Here is a 24,373-nt window from a genome sequence, read left to right on the forward strand (position 1 = left end):
TGTGACCAAGAAGCACCAAATTTTAACCGCTACCTGCGATCGTCTGTGACTGAGCAGATAAATAAGACAAAGCAGAAAAGAACTGGGATTTTATTAGACACTACAAATTACAGAGACAGAGAGGCTGAGGGCTGAACAGCACGAATCAATGTTATGCATCCATTCCATGACAAGCAAGACCGAACACTCCTTTTTGTTGTACACTCTGAAACAGCCTTTTGGTGTTGCCATGAATACAATGGTTACAAGTGCGGTGCAATGTCCAAAATAAGAAATGAGTTACTAGTGTAAATAGTATATAATATAGAGATTTTGATGCACTAAGAAGCCCTTCAGTGCAGATCTGAACCTATCCGAGTGGTGCTGTGATGAAAACTTTACATTGCTGAGAGACTGGGGAACAGTCGGTGTATTCAAGGCACTGGAATAGACTCAGAATTATGGTTAACATTTCCAGGTGAGGTAGTGAAATCACTTGACAGTGAGGTAATTTTGGGATACACACGGATTAATTATTGGCTTTTTCCTGTATTTATACACACACGTACGGCATACGATTTCATAAAAAGATGCTCCGGCGATTCGGGAGGCATCATTCGGGTCTTCGCTGCAAACTGTTCACACTCAGGTGTGTCTGCGCAGGTAAGATGGAGAAGGAAAACATCTAAAGCACAGAGATGTGGTTACAAAATAAATATTTTTCATCGCACACACCTTTGGATCAGATAGATTATGTTCAACTGACTCCGGGACTGAGACTGGAATGTGTGAGTTCTGTTTTACTGGGCGGATGGCGGCCGTTCCAACTGCTGCGTTTGGAGTTGTTAGGCCCTTTTTTTTTCCCCTAGCCTCAAAAAGAATAAAATGGGAATTCCTGCCTAAACTTTCAAGATGTCGGCACAAAGATAAGTCCAGGGATGCCAGTAACAAAATAAAATCATTTAATCTTTTTTACCAATCATCTGCAGTAAAAAGAATATGGAAATATTTCCATTATAAAGATTCACTTCGTGTCAAATTTTAAATAAATAAAATGAAAAATTATATATTTTTTAAAGGAACAAAAATATGAGATTAAGCTAAATGGTGGAAAGTATTTGGAAATGTATCTATTCTGATAAAAATGATCAGGATGGAACGTCTTCCTATTGGCTCCCAGTCTTTGTCTGGAATTCATAGTGGATTACATGAATAGTTCTGCATAAAACCACAAACTGACTCTATTACATATACAAAAACAAGCATAAAGAAGAAGAAACTGGTGGATAGACTTTGTTACAAGGTGATCCACTGCAGATTTTTACTTTAAGGTAAACTAAGAAGCTGCTAAAAGGAAAAAAGAAGGAAAAAGCAAGCATTAACTAATCCCATAAATAATTTCACTTTAATACTGGCACATCTGGACTTCCAGACCAATGAGTCGAAATCGCTCACATCTTAGTCTGATTGATGGAAGGTTTTCCAGCGTGGAGCTCTACACTACAACACAGCTAAGGCTCGGGGATCTTCACTGTAAGCCTTTGTTTAAAGAAAAAATTTAAAAGCTTCCCAGTGTGCATCACTCAGGTTCAGGGACACGCTACAACTGCACTGGTCAAAGGAACCAATCACATACACAGGCGCGAGAGTAACCAGCTATACATCTCCCTTCCTTCATAGTAACTTCATCCCATCAAAGAAGAAAACAATCAAAACTATCAAGCTGTGTGAAGAGTTTCGTTAGCCGCCAGTAAAGGAAAGAAAAAAGATGCTCGTGGGCAGCTTCTAATTCTGGGGAGTCTGTGACGCCAACCACGGTAAACCAAGTGTGGGGGTCTGGCTCCACATTCTCTCTTCTCAACTGCATTTACAACATCTGCTTCTTTTGAGTTACACAAGATTAATAAGGGAGCCTAAAGGGGGCACCTACACAAGCAGGAGTGTTTTTATAGATATTATAACAGTTACAATAATGCCCATGAGGTTTTTGGGTGCTGCTGGATGTCCGCAAATCTCTGTAAAACTACCACATCCTACCTACTACAGAATATCAAAATACCACTATATGCATTTGTCTTTGAGTTATGCATTTGTATTCTTTAATTATTATCTGGATCTGCTGTGCCTTTAAAATACATAGTTCAGTAATGTATAGGAAAAATACTGTACAAAAAGAACAACTTATAGAATAGGTCTATATAAACATATCTCTTGTAACCAATATATCATCTCTGCTGTGAATCGTTTGGTCTGCAGTAAACAAATCAATTGGGTTAACCACAGTATTGGACAACACCATCCAACTCTTTTTGTCAACACCTTTTACATTCAAACAGCCATCTTTAAAAAGAAGGCAGACATAGAGCTACGAGGAGAGACTACAGACATCGGGACTGGTTTCTAAAGTAAAAACACTCATATTAAATCATGCTAAGCTGAACAGAAGCAAAAAGAATTAAACAATTTTGAAAGAAAAAAAAACAGAAAACAAAAAGGAGAAAATCAATGCAAAGAGCTTTTCATTCTGTCAAAGAAATCATGCTTGAATCTGAAAGCAAGGAGCCTAACAACAACGTCAAGAGTAGTATTAATACTAACAATTATATCAACAGAAATATATATATATGTATTTATATATATTTTTTTCAAAACAACAATCTTCCATCTGAAAAATAAAAGGTAGATAAATATGAGTCAGAGGAAATTTTGAGTGAGTGGAAACATTGCACCGGATCAGATTGTGAGACACGCATTAGTGCAGGTGTTAACTAATGTTAGCTTAGTTAACGGAGGTGAGCTAGGATGCGATGTGGAAAGCGGGCGGAGCCGGGACAGCGCAGGAACACGTAGATGCTTGTGTCAGGTTAGTGGTGGTCAGGGATTATTGCTCAGTGTCCGAGAGAGAGATGAAGAAAAATGGCATGAATGCAGAGGAAAAGACGGTTTCCTTAAGTGCTATCTGAAAGAAGCCCGGAGGGGCGCACGGGAAGGTTTACCCAACCAAAATACAACATGAACATCAAAAAAAAAAAAAAAAAAAAAAAAAAAAGTCAAAAAGGGTTTAAAAAAATAAAAGAACTTTAACAGGTCTTAAAAACAAAAAAAAAGCCGCACAAGACTCTGAAGCTAGGAGCGGGCTCTTACACATGTCACAGGGAGAAGAGAAAGAAGGGAAACATCAGTTTTCAGTCCTGATCTCACGTATAAAATCGGTATGAAAGTGAACAACAAACAGCAGGGGGGGGGTCAGCTGGCTCATCACTCCTCACAGTACATTAAAGTGGGAAGTATGCAGGTGTAAATATATATATATAATAATCTATGTATATGTATATATATTTAGTCAAACAATGTGTACAGAAAATAAAAGAAGGTACAGACAAATTGAAGCTTATGATAGAAGTCAAAATACCAGAATCATACAGGTGTGTTGGTGTGGGAGGGGGAGCAGTGGGAGGAGGGGAGGGGGTCAGTGCCACCAAAAGAGACACATTGTCCTTCAAACTCGAGGGGAAGGAGGGTCTGGGGGGGCAGAGGGGGTGTCAGGTGGGGTTTGGTGGTGTTGGATGGGCAGGGTGGGGATTTGAGGGCTCACAGGGGCCCGTGCCGGGCCTCGTATTTAGCCAGAACGTTCTTACAGCGGCCCAGCTCCTTCCTCAAGTCCGCTACCTCCATGCGGAGAGCGGCGTTCTCCTTCTCCAGGAAGGAGGCGCGGATGGCGATCTGGTTCTCCTTCAACCGCCTGGCGTCCCGTGATCGCTTGGCTGCCACGTTGTTCTTTCTGCGCCGGGCCCAGTACTTATCGTCCTACAGAGAACATCGGGTAGGTTAGAGTTCGAGTCAAAAACAGCAACGCGGCTCTGAATGTGAAGGCTGATGAGTCCCACTAAAAGGAGATGCCATGATGATTTCTAGCTGCTGGAGGGGTCAAAAGAGCCTTAGCTGAGCAGTGTTTTTAGTTTAAAGTATTATTGACAGTGAACTCCACCCTGGAAATGTGAGTGAATCTATTATAAAGGGGACCTATTATGCATTTCCTTGTTTTTCCCGTATATATACACTGTTACAAGGGTGAATGCTCATATTAAACGTGGCCAAAAATAATGAGGCGAGTGTATGAATAATCCATGTGAGCTAAAAGCTGAGGTTTCAGACTGTTTTAAATACTCAGTTTGTTAGGTTTTCTACTCTTGGCTCTGTATGATGTCATAAATGGGGGGCACAGAAGCACGTCATTGTGCCCATCTCCCTTTTCTTTTGTGAGTGTTTAGTTTTGTTATGCCCTTCATATACAGTATGTCAATACATACTACATACATCACTTCATACCACTAATACTGACCTACAGACTTCATGTTTTTTCCTTTTCAGTTAAATATTTGTAAATTCCGTGGGCAGAATACTTGGGGGCTTGTCCAGGATTCAGTTCTGGATAATCACTACATATACTGAAGCAAGATCATTGCTATGCTTTTAAATGTTTCCCATCGTACTAAAGTAGATTGCAGGTGCTAGATGAAATCTAATTTTTATTAAATATTTTATTAATATTAAATATTTTATAGCACATTTTTCTAATACAGCTATGATCTTTCTTAGCTAACACTTCCCATGCTTGCGACTGCAGCTTCATTTGCTTACAGTTCAAAAGTCTTCCTCCCCTCATTGTTTAACTTGCTTCAGACCTTTTTAACATAAGGGCATTTTAGCCAAAACAAGAAATCTGATCTTACACAGCTATAAACAAAAACAAAGAGAAGGAGCAGCGGGTCACCTTCAGGTCTTCAGGAATGAAGACCTTGCGGGCTTTTTTGATCATGGGCTGCGGCTTCAGCTCTTCAGCGGAGAACTTGCGTTTCCTGGGGTCAAACATCTCCTGGCCCGGCACGCTGGACAGAGCCAGGTCTGCTGGGTCAGGCTCATAGGTCACAGGCACCTGAATGGACTCTGGGTCGATAGGGCTGGGAGTGTCCCGGGCTGAGGACAAAAGTCAGACATATTAGTCAGTAAGTGCACAGAAGCATCCCATATTCTTGATTTGAAGTCAGCAGGAGCCAAACAGTAAGGACCTCTGATTTGGGCAGAAATGGCACCATTAAAGTTCAAAGTGGTACTTCTATTTGAGGTAATTGGCCTGGTGACCCAATCAGAAGCTCTAAAGCTGGACAGAGGACAGAGAAGGACTCTACAGGAGGCTTCTTAATCTCCTCTGAACATGCATATCTTTAGAGCAGCTCCTGGAGGAGAAGTCAGGGTTTGACTTGAGAACAGTTGCTACTTTTCTCAAAAGAATCTTTGTACCGTATTTGCCCAGCAGGTGGTGCAAGCACACAAGTTTTAAAAGCACAAAGTAAACACACACACTGGCATCACTTCCGCAAGCTGTCTTGAAAGCTATCATGAGCTCCTTTCAGCTGCTCTCAAACCACCTGGTTTAGTCTGGAGATGAGCTGCATGCCTTCATGCCTGCCTGTCACGTGAGGCTTCTCTAACTGAACTAAAGCTGTGGGACCAACCAGTGAAGGGCGATTCAGGACATTAGCTGGCCTACACTGGACAATTACTGAGTGATTCATTACATTAACACTATTTGTTTTTTGATTAAAAACCCCACTTGTATTCCCCACCTATACAAAAACCACAAGTGTAACATAGCAGCCTATGAAGTGACTCAAAGCGGCCTACATTCCCATGAGCTGCTGATATGCTAGCAGCTCGTACATCATGACCCAAATTGTTGGACTTGTGAGCAGCCGAGACAGCCAGTGAATGCTGCAGACCTTCAGCCAGCGCGCACACGGTCATACTGCTTTGTGCTTTTGGCTGCTGTGGAGATTCGAGAACACTCACGCTCAACAAAGCAGAAACAGATTGAATCCTTGAGCTCACTCTGCGTCTGTCTGTAACCATTAAGAGGCACCATCCTAACCACAGGAACTGATGGTTTCTTCATCACAGACACAAGGAAACCTCAAGAGAGTGCCACCTCGCTTCAGATTTCTCATAGAAACTAAAAGCAGTGAAGCAGGTTTGTTTGGAAAATCTATGCAGGAGTATCAAAACGCCCAATTATTACCTCATAAAACTGAGAAAGAAATGTGGGAAAATTCCCCTCATGAAAACGGAATTTTCTCTGGCATTTTCCTCGACATGATGGGGGTGTGTATCTGGGAATAGTTGCACATCTTCAACCTCATAACATTTTATTAAATTCAGCATAAAACTTAATTTAATTTGAAGAAACTCCAGGGCAACAATTAATTATTAGCAGCACTGATTACTTGTTTGGTGTATGAAGTGTTTCTAAGAATACCTTTTTGCTAGTGAACGAAGGTTGAGCTGATAAGCAGAAGTATTGCTGAATCACGATTCTTGGTTTCCAGTGTAGAGGTAAATCTGTCCATAAGCTAAGATAGAAATAGCTGAACTTAGCCTCCCACCATTCATAAACTGCACCCTGCCAGAGAGCAAGCCTCTTACCAACTAAAAATGGGGTCTGTCTGCCAACCTGCAAATAGCCACCCTCGCCCTAATCATCTTTACGAGCCACTTGGATCTCCTAATTACCGGAGTTACAACACAGCTGATGCACAAGCCTGTTCATCGACCTGTAGTGTCCAAAACTAATGGACCAGGGGGGAGGAACTAGTCGTATCGGGATGCATAAAATAGTTCCCTCCCCGACCAGGAAATCTAAAATTAACTAGGCATGAAAGGTAGCCTGTGTTATAAAAAGCTGCACGAAAGCAGGAATAAGCAGGTCCCTCTGAGAAGCACCTGTGGAACTTGCTTTCATCTGGGAATTTTATCTGTTTAGGCGCACTGCTGGTTACAGGCTGTTGTCACGCTAAACGATCGTATCAAGCTTGCTGTGAGTGTAATCATGAGGCCGTGTGGGTGATAACGCAGCAGTCAGCGATAAGCGGAGCTGCTGGTCGTATCTGTGCGCAGGGACGAAACTGCAGCAGAACTCTAACCTGGGAGTGACACCGGCCAAACAGCAGCCACTTGATATTGCCAGAGACCGTTCTGTGTGTTAAAGGACAGAAGGATTGCTGTTCTAGTCTGACTTTAAATGAGTTACGTTATTCATATGACCAAGATAACTCATTTAAAGTAAAAATATTGCTGGCAAAGTGAAAAAAATGCACTATTACAAACTTAAAACTAATGTATTCCATTAGTAGGCATTAACTTAAGTATAATAAAACAGATATAAATGATGCCTCTGGGCCCTTGTCTAAAAACTATTTAAAGTCTTCTTAAATTACAGTGAAGCACCAAATTGAAGGCTCCCTTGAGACCAGTGCATGAATTACTCCAGCTGTTTAAGGAAATGACTTTGTTTTCCTTTTAGAAGATGAACCATGTATCTGCAGCTATGAAAGACCAAAGTCTTCAGCGAAGACATCGTGCTGGTTTCCCCCTCATGTGACCTCTAGACAATAAGTAAAGCCAGCAGCCAGTTCTATAATGAGTTCATTAACATGAACCCGTAGCGTTTGTCTTTATCTCTTATAAGTCAAAAGGACTTCATTTCTCGAGGCCACTCATGCAGGACGGTCTGGTCCTGCAGAGGAAAGCTACCATTTCAACGAGACCAGAGGAAGCTGGCTACAACAACAAAGTGAAAAGATATTTTTCTGAGCTCAGGTTTGGTAATTATGAAATGACTTATACACTAATTGTTTCTACATGTTGATGGACGCATGAATTCCACATTTAGCTCCTCAACTGTGCTGACCGTATCCCTCACTGAGCCACCTTTCATAACACAGTGGAATGCACAACACATCCTTTGACCCCTCCTAGATCTGACTTCCCCTTTGGCTCCTGCCAGCAGCATACCAGAGTCCATCTTCTGAACCAACCACTAGCTTGAGACACCCCCCCTTATTTGTTTGTTGCTTGTGATAACTTATCAGCTGCCTGTATTGCTGGACGATGGCGATGGTGGCAGTGCGGCTGGTTAGACGAGACTAGACTCGCTGAGCTGGAACAATGTTGCGTTCACGTGACTGAAGCACACCCGAGTCCATGTGATCTATGCAGGGTACAGCCTGTGCCTTGGCTCTGAGTCCGAGGCTGTGTCGGAGCTGAGCCCGGCAAGGGAGGGAGAGGAACACTGGACAGGAAGTGGAGAGCATTGTAGGGAGGGAAGGAGAAGTGGGGACAGTGAAAGCATTAGTGAAAGAGAGGAAGAGTGCGCGAGATAGAAGGAGGGGAAGGAGACCAGAAAAGCAGGCAGGTTTCATGCCGTGACAAGCTCCTGTTTGCAACTCAGCGCTGCACACGGCGCCTGCATGTGTCCGTCACATGGCCTGGCACACTGCAGGAAACTCCAGCCGCGTTCACGTGAAAGACAAATGTGAAGAGGTAGACAGAGACGGGCCCAAGCAGAGAAAACACGCACACGCACACACAAACACATGCGCTCATGTGTCTGGTCTCTGCACATGTGCACCAAGGCTGGATTAAACCATATGGTACAGATGCACCTCCACTGAGTGTCTGTTTATTGGTGACTTTGCACAGATGCAGGAACTTAACACTGTTAGGCTGTCATGCTGTAAATTTAAGAACCACAGTGTTGCATGAGGGATTTTGAATGATCTGTTAATTATCAGTTCAATTACAAGCCATTATCAATCAAAAATATGTGCGGATAGTTTTGTGTCTGCACTGATACATCAGCCAATATCAATCGAGAAAATAAAGATGGCATTCAACAATATTTATCTGTTGTGTCTCATTAACTTCAAGTTGGCTAATGTTCAAAAACTGGTAACACTGTTATTAGAAATTATTAGATTAATATAGGCCCAGAATTTCACCGTCGCTGTACTCAAAGTGAATACTTTTTATTAAAGGACCGACACCGACTTCCTTCTTTAGCAGGAAAGTCACTATTAAACTGCTACACGGTCTTTTTATTGAAAACTTAATTATGCCTTAGAAAATATACATTTTAGATCAACTATGATATTAAGTCTAGCCATTTTCTTATCATATTATTTTGCTGGTGTCGATACACTTGCAGAAGCTGTACTAATGACCATGTTTAAAATAATAAACAGAAGCTGCTGATTTTTTTTTGCGGTATGTGTAATTAATTCAACTCTATGTACTATGGACACAAACAAATCTTCATTATGTCTTCATCACACCGTCTTTGAGTCTTTCAACACAAAACTGATGTCAGTCAGTGTCGCACGATGCATCCCCCGTTTCCCAGTTACTTAACTGAGCATTTAAATGTGTTTGTAAAAAGCCATCTGATCGATAAATGTGAACAGAACCTGGTTAATTACATTTTTGATGTGAACCTTCTTTGCACGGACTTTCCCTTAATGACTTCTTAACAAAGCCTGGTGTTTCCTGGTTGCTTTCCCTGACCACGACTGAGCTTGAGAGCCAAGATTTGATGCTGTATAATGAATTTAACACATAACAGTAAAGCCAACACAATGCTGACAATACCTCATCAAGGTTTCTACCTTCCTAATCTCTGAACTCAGAGACAACACACTGGGAGGAAGTTTTCTTTTGAGGCGGCAGTACGGCAGCTGCAGAGCTCCACAAACATCTCAGGCATAAACATGAGTAACATTTATAATGGGACTCTGTTTCAGGAGGGGCGATTTGATCCAGGAGGAGTTGACCTGTGATTAGGCTCAGGTCCTGGAAAACTGGACAGGATCAAATCACCATTCATCCTCTCTTATCATCCAGAGTCTTTGATCAGATCAGTCTGCATTCATCCTGATTATAGGTTTTGGGACTGAATCAGGCCCCCACCTCTTCAGCACTGACAGGTAGCAAACACAAAGCTTCACCCACTGACTACCTCATTTATCAGTCACATGTGCTGGGAGCCTTGGTGAGTGAATTCTGGATGCGATTGGCTCTGCCTGCAAAGAATTCACTCTGTTTACATCCATGCTGAAGGTTAGACCCTTTAAATTGATTTAGATACTTCTGGTGTCTGGCGAATTGAAAAACCCAAACAGAATCTGGCAGCGACTTAACAACCTCAGTTACACAGTTTAGCGCCTCCGCCTAAATGCGAACTGCCCACTTAATGTCAGCTCATTACAATAATAAAATCTTCCAGGACGAGGAGTTCTATTTAATCACCACAACACTGGAGCTCAGCTCTGATATACATTATTCCTCCACCTAAAATCTTCTGATGATTTCATGTAATTCCTACTCAAGAAACAATTTAATAGTGCCTTAAAATTCATTAGAAATTCTGATTATAAAAAGAAGAGTGTGTACAAACTAAATGAAGCTCAGCAGTATGTAGTAGTCTCTGAGTCACATTTCTGACTAATGTAAACAGCCAATACCAGTATGTGCCAAACCCAGCAGGGATTTATTGTGAATGAAAAGGATGAAAATGAACTTTTACAGGAGGAATTTGAAGGAAACAATACAACTTAAAAAAAAAAAAAACGCAGCAGAGAAAATGACCATGACTAATGTCTGACACTGTCTGTTCAGGAAGCTTTTTCTGCTAATCAGAGCTTTGTGAATGAGATTGTACTCCATCCTTGAACTTGAGCCTGCTTACCCTGAACACAGGGACTCCAAAGTCCAGTTCAGGACTGTATAATGGGACTAAAGTGTGTCAGTGTGCATTTAGCCTGCAGGTCTAAAACTCTGTGTGCTTGTAGCAGGTGAACTAACAGGCGCACAGACCTCTCAAGAGCAATTTTGAGGTGCATGTCAAGCTCCACTACTCCCTACCTGCTGTGCTGGGGCTGTGGAGGCAAGTCTGGGGTGCCATGCCCGTGTGAACCGATGTGGTGGCGCGGCTGCTGAGGTCAACCACGGAGGGCGTGGGCGGGGCGGGCGGCGGGGCCTGCTGCAGAGGGGCCTGCGGTGGCTGCGCTGTCTGTGGGGCCTGGTCGCTTTGGGCTGTGTTAGCAGGGATGCCGTTTTCTGACAGGAACTCCTCCAGGTCCATGTATTCCAGCTGAAAGTTGTCCCCATCATAGGGCAGAGTCTTGTCCCAAAGGGTTGGGCCGAGAAAGGCCGACTGTGGGTGGTTGGCCGCGCTGCTCTCATCGTCCAGCTTCTTTTCCTTCTCCTTGTCCTTTCCGAATCCTGCAAATGTTTGCACACAGTCATGTTATTGTCTTGCTCTAGTGATGAAGATCACGGGTCAGGTCTTGGTTATAAATAGACAGAATTTCTGGGGATTTCATCTTATTTAAAAAAAAAAAAAAAAAAAAAAAAAAAAAAAGGTCAGTGTAACCAATTTTCCAAAAGGGACTAAATTTAATAATTAACTGATTAACAAATATGGACAACAGATGTTAAAAGTAAACAAAAAATAAGTTAAACTAATAAAATATGTCGGTTAATGATTTTTGATGGGATTTTAGTGCGTCATTTTCCAATAATGTGTGCAAAGTTAAAAGTATATTCATTCCAACTGTGCTGAAGTGGTGGCACAAGTCCAAGCTTCAGACACCTCAGACAAATAAAACCAAAGAAATACGCATTAAAATTTGTATTCTGCATAGACTCACCTTTTAAGATTAAAAGCTACATTTCCATTCATATTTAAATATAATTTCACTCACTACGCTCAAGGATATAACCTGAGCGCAAATATCCACAACAGCTTCATGACGGAAACGACGCCCTCTATCGGCAGCCTGAGGTGGTGTTAATATAAATCCCATTGAAGACGAGCGGATTTAAAGGTTGTAAAAGGAGCCTGCACGCTCGAAACGGCGCAGTTACAATCGCATAACATGCAATTTCACATGTATTGTGCAATTTTAGTTCCTAAGTAAATGCCACATAGCGTGTTAGCTTGAACTAAAGTTCACGTCAACCTGTCAGTCAAACTCATCTAACGGAGACGAGCGGCAACCTGCAGCTCCCGGACATAAAACGATTACACGACTTAATTTTCAACAAAAATCGCTACATTTTAAGCGGGGAAATCACACTTGCTGGTGGATTTAGTGTGCGTGTCCTTCACTGCCTTCTATCTGTCAAATCCACGCACAAAATGACCATAACAACAAGCAGATAAACACCGCAGCCGAAAGCCGAGAGTGCGCGCTGACAACGTGAAGTTTGGGCCGGCTTGAAACGTACCTTCATCGTGGTGGAAAGGCAGCTTCAGCGGATTTTCCAGCAGGGATTTGAGCACACCGTGAGTCGGCGGCAGAAAAGTTGGGTTTATAGGAAGAGGTCTGGCCATTTTCTCCATATGTCTTGAAGGGCAATTGGAGAACAAAGCTCGCAAAGACTTGAATTTCCCCCCCCCAAAAAAAGAAAAGATGCGCCCGAACTCGCTGGCTGGCGCGTGGAGATCCCGCGCAGGTGGAATAAACGACGCCGGTGCTCGGAGGGAGAAGACGGGGCTCCGCGCAGCAGCAGGACGGCGAGCGGCTGGCTGTCTGTCGTCGAGGGAGGCTGGCAAATAGCTGGAGGAGGAGGGCAGAGGGAGGAGTGGCGATCTGTCGGAGCTGCTACACTCCTCCATCCATGTGCGGAGACGGACGCCGGTGACGTCAAAGCACCGGGAGGGCGGGCAGCGCGGCACGTTCACGAGGCATGGGAAAAAAGCAACTGCAGAGTTACTTCAGCGACGGTGGGAAATATGGGCATTATTCAATGTGACGAAAAGTATTATTAGAATTATGCTCCACAAAATTAGATTAACTTTTAATTATTTTTCTATTTTGATGTTAAATATTAATGAGATAATCTTATAGTTGAAACTGGCAAGTAAATGTTGTACAGTAAAGAAGTATTATTTAATAGTATGCTCTAAAATGTTTAAAGTGTAACAAAACAGAAAGATTATTTCCAGCAGTAGTTTATTATGCACATATTTATTTTACTAGGCCAAATATCTTTGCCGTAAAAGATTCTATGGGGATGAATCAAATTATCAAATTATTATCTTAGTTCATCCTGTCTTCACATAACAATTGTAAAACTATACTACAAAACCCCTAAATAACCATAACACTATGTAGAGGTAATTCTAAGATAAACAAAAATTAAATATCAAAAATAGCTGAAAGCGCTACATGATGCATAAGATATCTGCATTAACAAATCTGCTCAATTCATAAACTGACAACCGTTTATTAATTTTCAGCATGAACACAGCAGAAGACCAGATTTTATTTAATTATTCCACAAAAACTAGGCCAGACTATCCACAAAGCAAACAACTGCACCGGGGCTCCAGATTCTCAGGGGTGCTAAAAGCCACAGTTTAAGCTGCTGGATTTATTAAATGCCATTTTTGGAATGTGCGTCACCAAAGAACAAACAAAATGAAATGAAGTGGGCCTTAAAAATGGAGAAAAGGTGTGATCTGCAGTATTAGCCAACCTTGAGGTATGTTAGAAATTACATTTTACATATTGCCAAATTATTTGGGTTTCAAGGTCAGTAACATAATCTGCATAGAAATCACATCATAGAGAGGATAAGTCTGCAGAATTAAAGATGTGGGATAGATTCACTCTGAAAGACTGTTTGGGTAAATACTTTCTTTTATCTACAGTGCATGCAGTCATTAAAGCGTTCAGAGAATATGGAGAAACCTTTTTCAGCAAAGGAATAGGCTGTAACCACTACTGAATGGCTGTGATTTTCAGTACTGCATTAAAAACAGGCACGATTCGGTAGCGGAAATCACTGCGCTGGAAAGTAACATTAGAAACACTTAGAATAAAACTATAAAATGCAAAGAAAAATACAAGTATTAAAGAGATTCAGAAGTACTGCAGAGCTCTCTGGACGCTATGTCCTCCGAGTTAAAGAGGAGACGGACCTTCTGGCTTGTTTTCAGCACACAGTTCAAAAGCAGGTCAAACAGGTGTGGGGCAAGCACACACTCAGAATGGGTAAGCTGCACATATGTGAAGGCCCCATTAATGCTAAACATTTTGAAACAACAAATCTCGTCCAGGGCTTAAATATTTAGCACACTATGAAATAAAAACATACACAGTTCTTTTCTTTGTACTATTTTTAAATGAATATCATGTGGTTTGCCCAAAAACTGGGTTGTACAACAGGTTGCGTAATTCATGCTTGCCCACGCTTGCCCATCAAGACGCTTCAAACGTATATGCTGTCGGTTATAAGCTGTAGCCTATTATGAAACGCTTCCATGGTTCAAATTAAACCATGTAATTTCCCAGTATTTGCTAAAGCTGCAAAGAAATTAGTTGATTTATGCCAATATTTAAAATCTGTTACAGACTGCAACCCTTCTGTTATGTGTGTTTACACCTCGACTGTAAAAAAAAAAAAAAGTTTTTTCAAGCCAACCAAAAGCATTTAAAAATTATGAATGTGGGCACTTTCCTCTCAGAAAGACACTTAAATCATTTTTACTACCCCACAATCAAAAATGTACACAAACAGCATCTTTTATTGATTGTTGGTTGGGGCGGGGGAGGGGGGGGGGTATTTCCACCAAGCTTTACACTTTGATTAAAAAAAAACAAAAAAACAGTCTGAACATGACAATGGGAACAGAGCAGAAACCAACATATGAGCAAATATGTGAATTCACTTTTTGGAGTTGTGTTCTTCACCCATAAATGAAGCAGCTTCATTTTGTGACAATGACACCGATTCCCGATCGGTACAGTTTCCTCCCCCAGTTGGGATATGCTCATATTCAAGCATAAGCTCCTGCTTTTGTGTGCTTTACATACTGTGTAACTCTTCCTCTAAGAGATGACAAAATCAGCTTCCCACAGCTGCTGTATTCAACTGTAAATCTGAGCAATGGGGAAAACAAACCACTGCCAACACCACAGCGAAGAATGACGTGAATTTAAACTTGACCTACTTTTATCCAATGGGTGATGTCTGGCTGAAATTCTATCCGTGCAGGTCGTGGCACATGGAAACTCATGCTTTCTAGTGTAGTAGTGGCTGAGTCATAGTCTCAACTGCTGGCTCTGCCCATTTGTTTGTTTTTAATGATTGGTCTCTATCATCAGCGCACACACAAAAAAGTAAAGTTCCAGAAAAACAGGGATGACATTAATGACAAGCTGAGAAAAAAACTCATTTTATTAGGATATGAGTGACAAAAAGGTTAATGAAAGGAACTGAAATGCAGCCGGAGATCAGGACCAGATGGGGGCAAATCCTGTTATCCGAAATTGCCCACATGCCTATGAAAGTGTCACACAACATCGCACCGTGCCATGGAAGTCCTTTTCTTTTTTTATCCCCAGACGTTTTGATTCAAAGCCCCGCTGACTGGAAATGTCCTCTTGTCCCTGAAATTCAAGCTGTTACACTATTTTGAATTTGCTTTCAAATTTTGCGAGGCTCTCCAGGGGGTCTGTGGTGAAGTGTTAAACTGTAGGATCATTCAGAAACTGTCTCGTTGGCCAAGGACATTTGCCATTTATCATCTTATCTCTCTTTATTTCTCGTTCATGCCAAACATTTAGTCATCCTACATGGCAATTTCAGACATCTAAAATACAGCAGAACTGCTAGCTGCAGCGATGACTCAGACTCAGCCTACTGCAGCCTTGAACTATTAGGAACATGAATGGATGCACAGAGGAAAGTGATCATTTTATCTGTAATGGTTTGAAATGTTGTGTAATGCTGGCTGTATGTACAGATGGAGATGCAGTCATGGTAAAAAGAAAGCACATACATCCTCTTTCAATTTAGGTTTTTTTTTTTTGTATCAGGACATAAAAAAATAATATTCTGGTCCTCAGCAGGTCTTATAATTAAATAAATACAGCCTCAGATAAACAACAACACATGACATATTGCATCATGTCATTATTAATTTAACAAAAATTAAGCCAAAATGCAGAAACTTGACTCACCCTTACTGCTTCCATAGGATTTAAGAGGATAAGCAACAGGTGACGAGAGCTGCTAATCATAGTAAAATAGTATCGCTTTGTTATTTTTTGATTGATGTGCCAAATTAAAGTTATTTACTCATTTACTTCTTATTTTTATGACAGGTGGTCTAATAATTTTTTTTAACTCTTCTAGTTAAAACACTAAAGCTTCGTAGAGGTCCACTCATGACTGTGGAAGTCCAAAGACTTCTTCAGCATTTAGAAGAAGGATTTGGATTCACCTAACAGAACAGCAGTACTTTGTATGTAGCAGTATGTTGCTATGAGCAGAGTGGATAGCTGTTTGTTATTCTTGAAGTAAGGTTAGATTTTAGGCCCCCGGGTGGATTGTTGAACTGTTAGTCGAGACGTGTACACGACGTGTTGCAGCACAGGATTAGGTCTGTGTGGCTGCCTCCTCTGTGTGACACACTTTTCAGTACTAGAAAGCCTTAAAAATGGCATTTCCTGTGGGATTTGTATGCATTTAGAATATAGATAGGTGAAGAAATGTGCCTACTTTTTTTTTTTTTTCCACTTAGCACATTTAAGACCCGGCACCAATTCATCACGGCGAATGTTCCCATGACATATCCGTAATGTTCCCCACCACAACATTATGATGAAGGTTTTCCTTTGCAGGGCTTACAGAACAGAGTCTGACCCACTTTGAACAGAAACAGGGATAAATGCCCAGTTCTGCTTTTATCTTGTGTCACCTTAATAACATTAAACCACATAAACATTTTTTTTTCCTAGAAAGCAAACATCGTAAGAAATATCTGGAAATCCGATTGTTTGGAGCCGACATTATCCTTCATTAGACTGCGTAATCCCCTCTGCCTGTACACACAAGTCTTTGTAGTCTGGAGTCACAGTTTGAAATCACATTTTCAAAGGGCTTGAGTTCTTAGAATTCATTTTTTTATCTGTCCTTGACTAACTCTGCCGTAGTGATTCGGGGGCATGATGCTCCTTTCAGCTGACCGCTTTCATACAACACACGTTTTGTTCTGCTTATACGTCACAAATTTCCCTCCACAGAGTTTTCTCACAGTTTAAAAGGCCTTATTTTTGCACGTACTGCACAGATAAAGACAGAAATGCTCTAAAATGCACATATATTCCTGTAGCTGATAAGACTCATCCTTTGGCCTTAAGGAGCAGCAGTTAATTTTCTGTTCTCGCAGTGCAAAAATGTCTGTTTTACCTCACAAGAAATCTTGAAAATGTGCTCAGCGTTCCATGACTGAATTTGCTCAACATCTCCTAAAACCTTGAAATGTTTGGTTACTTTTTAAAACTTTTTTTCGGCTCGTCAGCTGAAGTGATATTGATTCTGATAACGAGAAAGCTAGAAAACAGCTTAAAAACATGTCAATCAGGCCGAGACGGAACAATTAGATAGTGAGAAAATATGTACAAAGGTCAAAGCCAGATGTTTCCGTGTGTCTTTGAGAGACATGAGGAAATGCTGCCACGCCAGGTGACCTGCTCACATTATGGTTTATGTCCACTGTGGATAAACATCCATAAAATGGATAAATGTTTGTTCTTGTCAGTTCAGAACTTCAGCCTGAGAATGATCACATTTTTATTTTTAGTTTTATTCAGCTTTAAAGTAATCCGGTGACAGCTGGCCATTCATCTGTGGGTGCTTTGCAAACACAAACTCCTAATAATAAATAATTCAGCATCATCCTTTTAATGATGCCTATCTACTAAGAAGTAAGCAAGGACATATAAAAAAAAAAGAGGGCTAATCTTGTAGCACACAGTGCATGACTGAATCCACATTCTGCAGACAGTTGGACATTTGCTGTCGCCATCTCTTTTAAAACAGAAGGTGAGGAGGCCGAGGCGAATCTGACCGTGAGACTGAGGACACCGAATACTCATTGGCTGACGACTAGTGATTAGCATTGTTAGCTCATGAGCATATCCTGGATAATCCTCCTTTCTGACTCTAATAATCACCATAGTTTATTAAATGAAATGTAATATTTGCGTATTCAATACAACCTGAAACTAGAAAATGGGCAGTTGAGCCCATAAAGTCATCGTGTGTTTACCGAGGTCACAGAGCACCAGAGCCAATGCTAGTTTCCCCACTGACTTCTGTACAACTGGAAATCTGATAATAACCACCTGGTTTTAAGGCACTTCCACACTGGCTTCATCTTTCAGACTCCGGAGCTACGGCGATCTTTTCTGCTGTATGTGGTACTGATACTGGCAGCTGTATGTAAGTATGACTTACTGTATAGTAAAGACAACCAAGATTGCTGGCATCACCTGAGGACTTAGCATGGTCAGATTTGGTTTAATAAAGTCACATGGGACGGGCCAAAACACTAAAGGTGATGCTTCAAAATGCAAAGTCCAAAACCACTGGGTGACATCACTGTGGATCATCTTTTAAACAGTCTATGATACCTAGCCATGTACGATCTGTGGATTTTACCATCTCTCCCTCCGGTGAGTTTGGGTCCTCCTCATTTGTGATCATTACAATGTGCCCCAAACCAAAGTCTTCTTCTGGCTGCTCCCTTTAGGGAGATCATCTGCTTCCATCTCAACCATGAATCTTCTCTGTGGTCTTCCCCTTTTACTCCTGCCTGACAGCTTCATATTTATCCTTCTTTGTCCAATATATCCACCATCGGCACGTGTCCGAACCATCTCAGCTTTGCCTCGATGACTTTGTCCCCAAACCCCTCAACCTGAACTGTCCCTGTCATGTCTGTCACCATTGCACCCCAAAACAAAGAATCTCCAGCATGATTATCCCCATACAGTTCTGATGTTGTGCCTGCTCAAGATCAGACACTGAAGCAAACTGGACTGTATCCCAGTCTTTTTGGTTCTGTGTGTCACAAATGATGCAGAAAAACATGTTGTTCTGCTTTACTAACCACCATGTAATGCTTTATTATGTTTTATTGTGTAATAAAACATAATAAAACATCATATGGTCTGTTGCGTTAAGTTTTGAGTTCATTTTACTATTAATGGAATCTATTACCATTAAATTACTGGCTGGTATTTCACTCTTGGCTATGTGTGCATGGGTGTTATCATGCTGAAACACGAATGGGTCTTCCCCATACTGTTCTATGGAACAAAGCTGAGAACTATCTAAGAAGCCTTTGTATGCCTGAACATTGTATTTCCCTTCATTGGAAGTATGTTCCCCAATCAGGGAAAAACAAAGAAAAGTATATAAAAATGTGTCCAGGTGTGACACAGAAAATTGAACTGAAGGGCCTTTGTGTTTGTTAGACCAAGAAAACACAACCAAAAGCACATTATTCCATGAGACTGAAGGTGGACCACCCTGACAAGGTGATTTGGAAAAAAAGTAGCAAATGACTGTAAGAAATCTTTGGACATGCCTTTTTTTTTTAATCTTTCTGAGAAATGGGACAACTTTAAGAGAAATGTAAGCGAATACACTGGATCAAATATTCTGAATAATCCAGCAAGGAGGTTTTAAGCCTGCTGTTGCTGAATTTATCCTGAATCTGCAACAAAACTACTCCCGTTACGTAACACTCGGGAAAGCAATTAGACTCAGGCGGTTATCCCTCGCTCCTAACAGCAGTGTGCCGAGTTAAAATCACACAACTCTCCCTGCACGCACTGTTCAGCCATGCCATGAGGGAAACTTCTAAGAGGCTATTTGCAGAATATCTGCCTTAAAAATACTTGCGGCAATTCCATATAATCACCTGATATGTCTGGAATGCTGATAAAACTTTGCAAGTTGTATATCTTGCAAGTTTCAGCCCTAATTTGGAACAAGGGAGATCAGCCCATCTGTACTATAGTCACAATTTTTTGCAGAAATTATTAAAAAAAAAAAATGTTTAGCACATTTAAAGAGTTTAACTGGACCAGAATGCCCAGAATTGCACTGTTCACCTATAGGTTTACTTATGCATCTTTAAAAAAACCACAAAGTCAAATACATTACTGATCACTCAGCAGTGGTGTCAGACCTCACTGATGCTCTTATGCATGAATGGGAGCAAATCTGGTTCAGAAACCGTTTAGAAAGCCTGCAAACAAACCCCAAGAAATGCTGTTATTTGTGCTGATTCTCATGCTTTTGAAATTACATGCTCAATATGGATCACATGGGTGGAAAATTGTGGCGTCCACACACCCTCGGCCAAATAATCATATAACTGCTGGTGCTTAAAGATAATGAACAGCATGAAAAACACACGGACAAAGCCAATGCGTTCTCGCACAGCAAAAGTACAGTTCCAAAGTACAGTAAACAGCAGATTTGCTCATTAAAATGCCACTGCATAGTATAAATGATTAATTTCACTCATATGCAGTCAAAAGCAGTGACAGACCACATGACGTCAGAACGAGGCCGCCAAATGCTGAGACACCTCCTAATCTCCTGTGGCATGAACATCAGCACAAAAAGCCGGGAGCTTCGTGGCTGAGCAGCTCCCCTCGGTGGTCCACTACGTTTGTCTCTACAGTGTGGCATTCGCTGTTTGAAACACAGGCTCCACATAAGTTTCTAAAGTATCTAGCTTCCTAATTTAAAGAAACAAAACTGTAAAAGGGACCAAGAATTTACACTTGATAAATAACAGAGAAAAGTTACAGCCATCTGTGATAGGAAAAACATTCAGAATTATGTAGGAGTTCATGTGATTAAAGCTTGTGAATTAGTAACCACATAATCACAGAAAAATGTAGAAGGAGCTCTTAACGCCATGCAACATGGTGCTTTATTAAAATGACTGCTGGATCACTGAAACAATGCCAGTGGAAAGTTAATTAATGCTGGTGGATACACAAATTGGAGCAAAGCCTGCGAGCTAGTGCAGGCAGGCAACCTGAACTGCAAAGTGTCATGTGCACATAACAAACCTCGCTCTCCTCACATCATGTCCCAAACACACCCTCCCGTATCGAGTTCAACCCCTCCACCACTTTCACGGGATAGTCACTCATCACGTTCAACTTTAGGTGCAATATATTTGATAACCTAAAAATGATGTAGGAAGTGAAAGGATTGTGGGTGAAGGAGGACTCAATGATCACTTTCATTTTTGTTTGTTTAAGCTTGAGCGGCAAACTTTAGGGTTCATGTTTGGAGAGTAAATCACCTCTCACAGTCCTCTAAGTGTAATCGCTCCTGCACATAATCTGTCACCACCAAGACAGCGGAGACGCTTTTTGCTCTTTGCAGTGGGTCATTTTACCCAGCGTGGTGTTATACTAAGTTCATATGAGGGGTAAGGTTACAAAATGGCCAGCTACATTTTCGCCTTAAAGTGTACCTGTCAAGTTGAATCAAGTTTGAATAAAGATGTAAAATGCTCCTCATTTCTATATCTTTTGCTTCCAAGGAGTCAGACTTTCTTGTAATTTTCTTGTAGTGTTCTTGAGCACTAGTTTTCAAGTTTTCACAGAATCCATTTCAAGTCGTATCTTTAGGGACTTTGTTCTGCAAAAACACATCATTTGTTTCCATTCCTTTAATTGAATCTATGAGAAATGCCAAAGCTAATGCGATTTGATAACCATGAAATAGTATTTTTGCTCCAGAAAGGTGATTCCCAGAGAGCTATTGGCTGAAAACCTGGCATAAAAAAACTGAAAAAAATCTGAGGAAACTGGAAGTGGAGGAAAAGAAAAGTGTCCGGCCCAAAAAGCTATCTACAGCAGATGAACAGTATCTAAAAATCTTTAAGAAATAGGAAAAATAATTAATAAAGACGTGAAATAGGACCTGAGGGATGCATCTGGCCCTTCAGCTGATCCGTCTACTGTTCACTGAAGCCTAATCAGAAGTGGTCTCAGTGGAAGGGCGGCTGTCAGGAAGTCATTTTTAAGGAAGGGAAACAAAAGAAAGTGGACTGAAAATCAGCACCGGCACATCTGAAAGTGAAGTGATAAAGCCAAATGTGAATTTTTGGTTCAAATGGACAGTATGCATGGAGGAGGTCAGGAGAGGGCCAACCGTTGTGGTTACTGGCTGCATTTCTGCCAGTGATTTTTGTCTTATTTACTGTATTTCCACATTTTTCAATAAATCACTGCACCTATTTTCCATTTTCGAGGCAACATACAAAGAAATGAACGGTGACTTAATACTTTTAAACAATACTGTGTGCTTCATACCAAGAATTTTATTCTAGTGATGTGCTAAAGATGCTCAAAACTATTTATTTTTTGGATATAATGAAGTCAGAAAAGTACCATCAGATCCTGGCGGTATGCGGTACCATCTGGAAAACATCACCTTCATTTTTCAGCACGACAATGATCCCAAACATGCTACCAATGTGGTAAAGCATACCTGGATAGAAAAACACACAACTCAGTCATGGATTGGCCTCCTAAGAACCCGGATCTCAAGGTTATTGAAGCAGTGTGGGATCATCAAGAGTTACTAAAAATTACAAGAAAACTGCCAAAGAGTTGCATGATGTCAAAAGGACAAAGGCAGACTCAGACTCACAAGACAGTTTAAAAGGCTTATTTAAAGTTCATGGAACTGGCAATAAGACCTTTAAACTGGTAGTCTGGAGGAATGGGCGGGCAGGTTCCACAGTTCAAAGTCCAAATCCTACTTGGACCAAAAGATGGGGCTCCAGCTGGATGACTGGCAGCAAAGCCACACAACACAATCCAGAATGGCATTCCAGCATTTTCAGTTAATGAGAAATAAAATCTAATAGGATGCACACTGGTTTCACTTACACTCTTTTCCTGTCCCACTTACACTCTCAGCACACCCCCTTCCCTTCTGTGAAGTATTCATGGTGAAGATGCTAATAAAGTTTTGGCTACTGTACTTGAGTCTCTAGTTCGTGCTGGCAGTGCAGTAAGATGCCATTCATTTGTGCTCATAGTTTCAGCTTTTTAAATCTTACAACAAGCCTGTCAGAGCATTCAGCACGCATTTGCTGGGTGATTTGCAATACGTCATCCATAAAACATGGAGCAGTCTCCTTTAAAGCACCAGCTTCAGGCTCCGGGGTGGCTCAGAGGTTGAGCAGGCGACTGGTTTGAGGGTTTGAGGTTTGAGTCCTGGCCTGTCACTATTTCCCATGTGTCTTCCCCCATATCTCTCCTCCCAAGTTCCCAAGTTTCACTCTCCGCTGTTAATAAAGCCGCTGTGGCCAAAAAAAAAAAACAAAAACAAAAAAAAAAGAAAAGAAAGCACCAGCTTCACTCCAGCCGTGCTGTGCTGTGACATGTGTCTGTCAAGCCTTTAAGGTCAAAATTAAACTCATCTCCACGCTGATGATACCCGATGCAAACTTCCTTCTTCTGGAAAAAAACAACATACGTCTGTTAGCTGTACTCGAGCAGGAACAGCTCTTCCTTTGAACCAGGAAAACTTTAACGAGATCTAATTTCAGTGGAAAATACTCAACAAAACATTGATTCAGAAAATGGCTGGATCATGTGACGCGGGCTGAGTGCAGTGTTGGTGTTTTTCCTGGCAACTTGAATCCAAAGAGGGAAAAATAAAATCCTTATGATTCATTATCTCCTCCATGTGTTTAATAATTAATCATATGGAGCATAATTAAGACTGCAGTTTAGCTTAATTTAGTTCATTTTAGGGACCACAAACTAATGCATGCCCACTGCATGTTAAATAAGCCAGACCACATTCTGGTGTTTTCTCTCTGCCTCTCTGCCGCAACAAAGTCAGGAGCTCCATCTCTGCATTTCCTGCCATCTTTCCCTCTACCTGCTCATCATCTCCTCTTGCCAGCAGGTGAGAGATGGCGAGGTGCAGGGTTGTTCATCTCTACATCCCACACGCTGCATAAAACGCTCACATCTCCCCCCTCCGCTCATTGCCATACACTCAGCTGCCCACACACATCGACAGGGCCTCAGGTGAAACAAGTGGCTGACAGTTACAGTGTATTTCTGGAGCCTGTAATGTGCTCAGAGTCCATTTATAGCGGTAGGAGGGAAAAGTGATGCATGGATAGATGCCCCGCTGGGATTCTTCATTTTCTTAGATGCAGTTGTTTAACATGTGGGAAGGTAAATTAGTTAAAAAGTACATCCTAAATTTGGACACATTTGGTGTCGGCAGAGTGTAAAAAATGCAAAACATCAAAACTGTGAATATTATTTCCACCCATGAAAATGATCCTCTTTGTCAGGCTGCAGTAATTTTTGTCACGCAGAGTGACACTGAATTTGGCAGCGTTGGAGGGAGCAAGTCTCAAACAGTGTGTGAAATTCAATTTCACTACTGTGGAAATAGAACTTTGGCTAATTTAGTGATTTTGATAATTAATGCCGATAGCTGAGACTTCAGTTCAGCTGTTAGCCACTTCATTAAACCCTCAGTGAACGCTGGGAGTGTTAAAGTGAGGTCACTAATTTAAATTTGTGTGGGGGGGAAATGATGATGTGGAGAAGTGACTTTAATAAAAGATTTAAGGGTAGAGATATGGGAAATGGGTAAGAAATAGGACTCAACAGTATGAAGGACACACAGC

General features: G+C 41.3%; 1 protein-coding gene across 1 annotated transcript; it reads right to left on the minus strand.

The window, feature by feature from the left end:
- Positions 1 to 72: 72 nt before the first annotated feature.
- hlfa (HLF transcription factor, PAR bZIP family member a) lies at positions 73 to 12,426 on the minus strand. The gene is made up of 4 exons (XM_030736459.1): positions 12,100 to 12,426; positions 10,732 to 11,091; positions 4,754 to 4,956; positions 73 to 3,786 (listed from the first exon to the last, which is right to left on the minus strand). Exons 1-4 carry the CDS (start codon positions 12,212 to 12,214, stop codon positions 3,571 to 3,573), a joined length of 894 nt encoding a protein of 297 aa, XP_030592319.1. The 5' UTR covers positions 12,215 to 12,426; the 3' UTR covers positions 73 to 3,570.
- Between the last annotated feature and the right edge of the window lie 11,947 nt (positions 12,427 to 24,373).

This window comes from Archocentrus centrarchus, chromosome 8, assembly GCF_007364275.1.
Source record: "Archocentrus centrarchus isolate MPI-CPG fArcCen1 chromosome 8, fArcCen1, whole genome shotgun sequence".
Lineage (NCBI taxonomy): Eukaryota > Metazoa > Chordata > Actinopteri > Cichliformes > Cichlidae > Archocentrus > Archocentrus centrarchus.